Consider the following 9078-nt stretch of genomic DNA (forward strand, 5'->3'; position numbering starts at 1 on the left):
ACTCGGGTAAAAACTTCAAGACTTTTTTAAAAATATTTTGTTTTATTGATATTATTATTTTAGTCTTGACTGGGTTGGGCTAGATTTAGTTTTAAAACTACAGTGTAAAAAGTTGATTGTAAAAATTGAATCTCCATAGGTCCTATGTGTCTAAACACGTAAATTTCATGCACCAAAAATAATATCAAACCTTTCCTTTTATGTGGTAATCGCTGTTTCATATTATTTTAATAAATAATTTTTCTAACATGCTGCCATGCAAATTATCAAAAAAAGAAAAAAAAAAAAGAAGCAAAAATCCAACAAAAAAATTTAGACCTGTCAAAAGACTCCAAACACAAGCCTTCGACGAGGCACTTACCCACATTAATCCCAACAAGAAAAAAAAAAGTAATGATTATGTTTTTTTTTATTAATTAATAAAATAATCCAGTCAATAATAACAGGTCAATTCTAATAAATCTCTCTTTCTTACAAAAAAGTACAGTTAGCTTCCTTTTTGCAAGAAAGAGAGAGGAACCGGATCAATAATTGTATCCAATAATGGAGGATATGAATTCTGGTTGTTTGAGTCCTAAAGAGCCATTGTTGAATGTTAATGAGCGTTGGGGACCGAGTGGAGGTAACTCGTGCCACTCACTAAGGACTGGATTTTTATCAAGATTGCCCGATAAGGTTCGGTCTGTTCTTGATGTCGAGTCTCCTTCTCACTTTAATGCCTCTAAAACTAAAGGGCTTAGCAAAGGTACGTAGTCTTGCACTCCCTTTTTCTTGCTTTCTTTAAAAGTTTTGTTTGGTTGCTGAGCAAAGTTTGAGAAAATGTAGAAAGAGATGGAATCTGTGTTGTTTTTACACACATAAGATTACTTAAACGTTAAACGGTTGTTGTGTTTGTGTTTAATTTTTGTGGATAAAAAGGTAAAAGCTTAAGATTTGTTTGGTTACCGAGAAAGTGAAGGAAAGTGAAAAAAAGAATGGAATTTGCTGTCTCTGTTGTTGTTGAGGTGGCTCTTGAGAAAAAGATAGCTGAAAAGTACGAGGGTTATTGAGTAGATGTGTTTTTATGCATCATAAAGGTAAAAAGTTGAGGACTTGTTTGGCTGTTTGGAAACTAAAGAGAAAATGAAAGGGTAAAGAGGAATTTTGATCAAGTTTTGTTTGGTTTTGATTTTTGCTCTTAAAATGCTGTTTAATTTATTGGAAACCAAATAGGGACAGGTTATGTTTGGCAGTGATTGAGTTCTTGTTTGTTGTTTTGGCGTTTGTAGATGAAAGGGAGTACTATGAAAAACAATTTGCGACGTTAAAATCCTTCCAGGAAGTTGATGCTTTGATGACAACCGATACGATCGATGAAGAAGATGATGAAGAACAAGTGCAGGCTGAAAAGGCTATGAAGATCTCTAATTATGCCAACATTGTGCTTTTGGTGTTTAAGGTGAACTCACCAATGCTTGTTTTTGAGATAAATCGAACTTGAAAGAAGTCTTTTTTTTTTCCTACTTCAATTGCATGTTCTAATGTTAGTTATATTTAAAATTTTAGTTTTTAAGCTGTTGAGATTGATAATTTGTGTAATGTCCAGATTTATGCTACAATAAGGACAGGATCCATAGCAATTGCTGCCTCCACATTAGATTCTTTGCTTGATCTCATGGCTGGTGGGATACTCTGGTTCACTCACATATCGATGAAAAACATAAATATCTACAAGTACCCTATTGGAAAATTAAGGATGCAGCCAGTGGGAATAATCATCTTTGCTGCTGTCATGGCCACACTTGGTAATTTTGTCGTGCCTACTCTTGTGTTCCATTGATTTTTTTTTTGTCTAATGATTGTAGAAGCAATGATTTATGCCAAGTAGAAAAGGGAAATCTAGACCACATATTATATTGATAATTTTCTTCTTCCATCTATCACAAATCCAAAATCAATTGTTTGTTTAACTTTTCTTAATGCGCATAAAGTCTCGGTGGAATAAGAATTTTGGTAACGGTTCACTCCCATAGTCATGGAGTCGGTTAGTTGCTTTACAGTTGAACACTTTAGGGAAACAAAAGGTTTTCATCAATTTTGCTTCTTTGAGTGTGGTGTGGAATCGTAACACTCTTTCTTCACAGGTTTTCAGATATTGGTCCTAGCTGCTGAAGAATTAATTGAAGATGAAACACATAAGAAGATGTCTTCAAATCAACTGTTATGGCTTTACATAATCATGTTAACTGCTACTGTGGTGAAACTGGCCCTTTGGATTTACTGTAGAAGCTCAGGAAATAGTATAGTTCGTGCCTATGCAAAGGTTTTTGGCTCTACTCTCTAAATATTTAGCTTTCTATTATTGAGCTGTTAGTTATCACTTTCGTAACTTAAACCAATTTTCATGTCCAGGATCACTATTTTGATGTGGTGACGAATGTGGTAGGATTAGCTGCCGCTGTTCTTGGGGATAAATACTACTGGTGGATTGACCCTGCTGGTGCTATTCTTCTTGCTGTTTACACAATTACAAATTGGTCTGGAACTGTCATTGAAAATGCAGGTATCACTCTTCATTCCTGGTTATTTTGGAAGGAGCGGATGAAGTGATACACAGATAAGGTTATACCTGCCAACATTTTAAGATGGGCTTCTTGGTGCAGTTTCTCTTGTTGGGCAAACAGCTCCACCTGAAGTCTTGCAGAAATTGACATATCTTGTCACAAGGCACCCTCAAGTCAAGCGTGTAGACACAGTCCGTGCTTATACCTTTGGTGTTCTTTATTTTGTAGAGGTAAGCATGCCTGCTTAGTTTGTGATTAACTAGTGCTTGTTGAGCGAATTATCTTGTAACAAGGACTTGAAAATAAAAATAAATAAGTCTGCACTGCATTTATAAGCACTAGTTAGCCCAATAAAATTCGATAGTCAATGAATCTTCCACTATTGACTATTCTGATTTGAACTCTGGACACTGAATTTTTTTGTTTGTCTCGTCTCAATTTTCCTTATTCAAATCTTGGGAAGCCCGCAGTATTACGTGACTTTAGAACTAGCACTGCTTTCTGGTCATTTTTATTAAATCAGCAAACATTTCAACGGTCTTAATCCTATCATTGTAAAGTCTAAAGGTTTAACTGCTAATCAATTGTTCAAATGGGAAAATTTTCAAGTCTATTTTACATGCATGATTTAACATGTTGTCCTGCTGTTTAAGAATGGGCCAATTAGATTTTTCTCTCCTATTTCCCCCACTTGAAACAGGTTGACATTGAACTTCCAGAGGAACTGCCTCTAAAGGAAGCACATGCTATTGGAGAGACATTGCAGGACAAGATTGAAAAACTCCCGGAAGTTGAGCGGGCATTTGTTCATCTTGATTTCGAATGCGAACACAAACCAGAGCACTCTGTTCTCAGCAGGTTACCCAACAGTTAGCCTTGATCTATATATAAATACATATATAGATAACATCATGTGTAAATTGCACACTGCTGTTGATTTCATTTGTGTCATTTACTGTTACATATTTGGGATCCAGTGTCATTTTCACTGTGAATCGGTTTAGTCTGAGAGCCCTGGTTTTGTATAAGGTGGTACTTGTAGTGTATTAAACAGAGCAACCATTTGTTTTCTTGCAAGGCAGCTAGGTTGATACATGAAAGTTATGCTGTTGTACATTTTTGGTCGGCATGCTTTGGCTGATGGTTGTGGCACTTTCATTGTGCCCTTTGATGCTTTCTGTTTTTTACTTTCTTCAAACAATACAAGCACAAACTTTGCTATGAAACTTGAAAGCCTACTTTCTTATAGATACTTTTGTTTGCTTTTGTCATTACCAAACTGTCTCTCTTGCTTAACATCTTAGCTAGTAATTGATGAGCACTTGTCAAAATTTAGATCTTTCTGTGTCAAAACAACGTAAACCACATGGACAGGGACCAGTATTCAAAGGCTTGATAGTCTAGATTTGTTTTTTTCCTTGTGATAAAAAAAATTGATGTTGGACTATGGGTCCATGACCTCTTAACATGAACAAGAGCCAAGAGTTCTAGCATAAATAATTTACCAAGCAAAAGACGAACCTCTAATTATAGATGTTTCAGCTGGAACTGGAACCAGTCGTGTAGATCTAAATGGGAGGGGAATTCAGGTTCTGGCCCGAAAACACCATTGGTGAGTGAAGGAAAGAGAAGCAGGAGACAGAGTAGAAGGAATTCAGTGAGCTCACTGAGGACTGATTAACGATGAACCTAACTTGCTGAAAAGATTTCTTCAAATCAGTTATTGTGGTTATATGCAATTATGCAAACTGCAATAGCAGTAAAGCTTGCCGTTTTACTGCAGAAGTTCAGGAAATGAGACTGTTCTTGCTTATGCAAAGGTTTTGTTCCTGTCCTTGTCACTGACAAACTCTGTGTCGTTTAGTACTAGACTCTGGTTATCAATTCTAGCTAAACCAAATGTCAATGCCCAGGATCACTATTTCGAACGTAGTAGGATTGATTGCAGCCGTTCTTGGCGATAAATCCTACTAGTGGATTGACCCTGCAGGTGCCATCCTCCTTGCAGTTTACACAGCTATAAATTGGTCTGGAACTTGTATGGAAAATGCAGGCGCCTTCTTCACCCATATATACTTCTTGAACACAGCTTGGTTTCAAACAATGCTGTCCTCTAGCAATGCAAGCACCGCTTGGAGCAGCTTCACTTGTTGGAGAATATATAAATTCTTGCAGAAAATTGGCATATCTTGTTGCTAGGCACCCTGAAGTCAAGCATATCAACACGATCCGAGCTTATGCTAATATAATAGAAGAATTATTTATCTATATTGATAAAAAGTTTATTAGTGAATATCAAAATACATATATTTAGCTAAATTAATTTTATTTGAATATCTTAAAAAGTTTCTTTTTTTAGCATGAAAACGTGCATTTCTTTTTTTTTTTCCTTTTTATCATTTAATTAAGTATCTAAAGGAGATCAACAAAGTAATCAAACAAATTTACATCACCAAATATAAAACAAATCAAAATAAGTCCACAAAAATAAAAATACTTAAAAAAAATCCAATAAGATTTTCCATAAAATTCATGATGAATCCAACCCGTGCAAAGACAAACAACTACTTATTAAATATTAGGAAATTAAAAAAATAATTATGTAACAAGTATTAATTTTTTTTATAAATTAAAAACAGAAATCATTGAGCCCAGTTAGCTATAGCATCCCGAGCCCAGCTTGAAATAAGCATAAAAAATCTTGCCTTGGTAATGATATTTCCTTGCAAAGCCAGAAGAAACCCCAAGGACGGCAGGAACGATTAGCTTTTCGACAAAACCAGAGAAAAACAAACAAGAAAGCAGGTTATTATCTTGACCAAGACAACAAGAGAGACAAAACACTATAGCGAGGATTCAATAGATGTCTTGTCCCTGTCACCCCCCTGCTGCTGAGCAGCCCGAAGGCAAGACTTTCTCTTAAACATCAAAAGTATTTATGACAGTTTTTTTTTTGAAATTAAAGCAGCTTGTGGGTCTTCTGTCTCTGCAGAAGATGCGATGAAGAAATCTATGGTCGTCATGACATTACCTATGAAGAACATGCTTTTTATCCCAAACAGATCAACGAAAGTGATGTAAGTTTTGTTTATTCATGTGATTTTCAAAATGGTCGAAGCAGAAGTACAAAAGAAAAGGACAATCCGTCGACAGTGTCCAAGATATTTGAAATTAAAAAAATTTGAGATTGGATTGTTTGTGCTGGATGTGCATGTGTGCAGGGATTTGATATCGTGAACATCACCAATTGTTTCGCTTTTGGTATGCTTCAAACGCTACCCTGCAAGGAGGATGTTTTGCGTGATTATATTCCTTAAGCAGTGGTGGCGATCAACCATTACAACTTTGAGCATCGCTCGACCTAGCCCCGGTGATTAGAGCAAGAGGCCTATTTATTTCGCTCAAGTTCTTGGGTATTTTAGAATTTTAATAACAAAATTTGATAAAAGTTTTGGGAAAGTAATTTTGGTTAGAAAAATATTACACACATAGTTTAAATAGAATTACTGTTAATAACGGTGGTTTCAATGATTATTTAAAAATTTTATGTCTCTTTGTATTTAATTAACATATATTAAAAAGCAACCTAAAATTTTATGAAAATTTAATGATAAAAAATTGATTTACTTGAAATATTCTAGAGTTTTATTTTTGACAAATCTAAAACCATTAAAAAAAACTCAACAAAATGATTCTAATCACATTTTAAAAGATCATCAAATATAATAATAATTTATTAGATATTTTATTAGGAGTTAATTACAATTTTATTTGGTGTTTTTTCAAAGTACAATTATAATTAACTCGTATAGATTTCTCTAAAGTGTAAAAATTAGAGCATTTCTTCTTTTTTTTTTTTATTTTTTTCAGTTCTCTCTTTTGTCTATCACCTTCAATTTTTTTAGTTATTGAATTTTCATTAAAATTTTAAGTTGAGTTTTGTTTAAGTTAATTAATTTTTTTTAAAAAAACATGCACTGAACAACCACTATTTTCTGTTGTGTACAAAATAAAAATAAAAATAAAATATAATTGTAAAAACAATATTTTAAAATGCAATTGTGTTCAAACTAGTTATTTTTCAAATAATTCTTGAACTTGTATTATTGTCCCAAAACTTTTAGTAAACTATATTATATATTTTTTTAAATGCCAAGTTCATAGCCCGCTGTCTGTCATCATGGATAAGTTATTGTACTTGGTCACCAAATATGCTCTTTCGTTCATCTCAATGGTTGCTTTGAAAACTTAAAAGTTATTTTTTTTGTCCGATTTTGTGACTTTTTATTAGACAGTGGTATGTTGGAGGTTCCATTGGTTAGTCTATGTCACTGTCAATGGTTCACTTTTGACTTTGGTTATGATTCTCCACTGTCCGTCTGTCCCCTCTCAGATTCAAATGTGTTCATCAAATCTTTTCACTGGTATCTTCATGATTTGCAGAGTTGATTGAGATTTGGAAATTTGAGGAATCTAGACTGAGAATTTAGTCATGGGCTGGGTGCTGGGATAATCTGATTCCTGCGATGTGGTGCTCTTTTGTCAGTGTCACCCTTTTGTTCTTGCTTCCCCAAGGTCTTGTCAGGAAAATATAAAACCCAGAATTCGTAATTCTGATCTTAAAACAGAGCAACCTGGCACTTGCCTCTACCTGCAGTTCATGCCATTTCCAAGCCCAGCAAAGGAAAGATTGAAGGCCACCAAGCCCTTCTCTGCCCAGGTGACGATGATGCAAGAAGGGTGTCCCATAATATTGCTTTGTGTCTTATACATGGATAAAATGTATCCTCTGAGGTGTGAAGATCATCCATACTCCATGGATTTTGAAATAAAAATACATCTCTCAAGGTGTCAGGATCACTCCATAAGCCATTAATGTCATGGCAGGCATTAACACATATTTACTAAAATTTCTGGGGAATCATTCATGCTAAGAAAGAAGACTGGAATCTTGGGATTCAATCTTTACTAGAATTTGCTGCCATTATAGTGTTTCAATATATACTGCCATTATATTACTGCTGTAATCTTGGAAAGAAGGATGGTCACTTCACCTCTCTGCAACCAGTTGTTCATAACACCATAATATATACTAACTTCACCGAGTTAGATGGGATGGGATTTCTATTTTTGTCTATAATCGTTGTCTTAAATTAACTTCTACTTTATTACTAAATATTAAGCAAAGATAGAAATTAAACCTTTTTTTAATCATCTCCAATTTTTTCAATCATTACATATCAACAAATTTAATTTCTTCAAAACAAATATTGTCATACTGTGTTTTTTTGTGTCCAAATATTATACACCAATAAATATCTATTAAAACATATAAAATACTTAAAAATTTGAAAACTTTAATTTTTGAAGTTTTAGTTAACAAATAGACAAGTTTTCTGGTTCTTGGCCACCCAAATCCAAGCTTGATTCTTAAACATCTCTACAAAAGAGTGACCAGTGAACTCTTCTTAATCTCCTGGGGAAGGTTAATGAGCAATAAATTGCCAATGTATTCATTACATAGCATGATTTGACCATGAAAATATATCCCCAAGTTACAAAAACTTTAAAAATTGATTATCTCAAGAAAATAACAAAAATTAATTGCAAGAATCGAACCAATAAAAAAAATCAAATTAACCAATTAAAAAATCCAAGAAAAAATTAGTTTAGTTCAGTTTTTGTCTTAAAAATCTAAAATCAATTGAACTGATCAATTCATCCGGCACCAAAAAAAAAGGTATAAATATAAACTTTTCTTCTAACCCTAGAGACTAAATAAAACCCAGCCCCACCTCCTCCAAGCTTTCTCTCAATTTCTGTTTGGTTCTTGAGAAGAAGGATGATTTTCGTAGAAATGAAAGAGTGAAAAGTACTTGAAAATGACTTTATTTAATGATTTTATATTTTTGTTCTTTTATTTATTTTTAATATCATGAAGGAGAATTGCAAGGTCAAAGAGGAGGTTTGCTGACAAAGTAATTTTACCATGGATGAAGCCCAAGTAAAATCTTTGGACTTCTTGTTGATGTTGTGAAAAATTGCAGCCCTTCTGCCTCTTCATGATTGCTGTAAAAAATGATGGATGCTGGGGTTAACATGGATCTTCTAAACCAATCTCTAGTTTATCCATGTCATGCTAAATCCTGGCAGTGTAGTAATGCTTGACTTTATTATTTAAATCAAGCATCTTCATTTTCCAGACGGGCACCATATTGTGGGTAAAAAAGGGTGATGGCATGAAGTGACATTGACAAGGCTGGTAGGAGGATTGGGTTGAAGAAGCCAGTCAAAGTTTAGTTCAGTCTTTATTTTTCAAAGATTTCAACAAAGTCCTTAAACTTTGTTAAGTTTTGAAAGAAAAAACTGAACCCAACTGAATTGGTCGGTTTGAACTTGTTGATCGGTTCAGTTTGGTTTATAATTTTTCAAAAATATAAATTTCAATTTGGTTAGCTTTTTTAACCAAAAAACCAAACCAAACCAAAACAAAAATGCTTACCCCTTACCTAAGTTATAAAATGCACTAAAGAAG

At 33.9% G+C, this 9078-nt stretch overlaps 1 protein-coding gene across 1 annotated transcript; it reads left to right on the forward strand.

Annotated features, from left to right (window-relative positions):
- Positions 1-411: 411 nt before the first annotated feature.
- LOC133700687 (metal tolerance protein 4-like) lies at positions 412-3769 on the forward strand. Its single transcript, XM_062124305.1, has 7 exons — positions 412-745; positions 1269-1438; positions 1586-1784; positions 2124-2302; positions 2392-2542; positions 2643-2773; positions 3244-3769. Exons 1-7 carry the CDS (start codon positions 544-546, stop codon positions 3415-3417), a joined length of 1206 nt encoding a protein of 401 aa, XP_061980289.1. The 5' UTR covers positions 412-543; the 3' UTR covers positions 3418-3769.
- Positions 3770-9078: the final 5309 nt, after the last annotated feature.

This window comes from Populus nigra, chromosome 8 (assembly GCF_951802175.1).
Source record: "Populus nigra chromosome 8, ddPopNigr1.1, whole genome shotgun sequence".
Classification (NCBI taxonomy): domain Eukaryota; kingdom Viridiplantae; phylum Streptophyta; class Magnoliopsida; order Malpighiales; family Salicaceae; genus Populus; species Populus nigra.

Bases quoted from the DNA above. Each gene is read 5' to 3' on its own strand.
- LOC133700687 (XM_062124305.1), top strand. From the start codon at position 544: ATGGAGGATATGAATTCTGGTTGTTTGAGTCCTAAAGAGCCATTGTTG. The intron at 1,785-2,123 runs GTAATTTTGTCG...CTTTCTTCACAG, and splicing joins TGCTGTCATGGCCACACTTG to GTTTTCAGATATTGGTCCTA. The intron at 2,774-3,243 runs GTAAGCATGCCT...CACTTGAAACAG, and splicing joins GTGTTCTTTATTTTGTAGAG to GTTGACATTGAACTTCCAGA.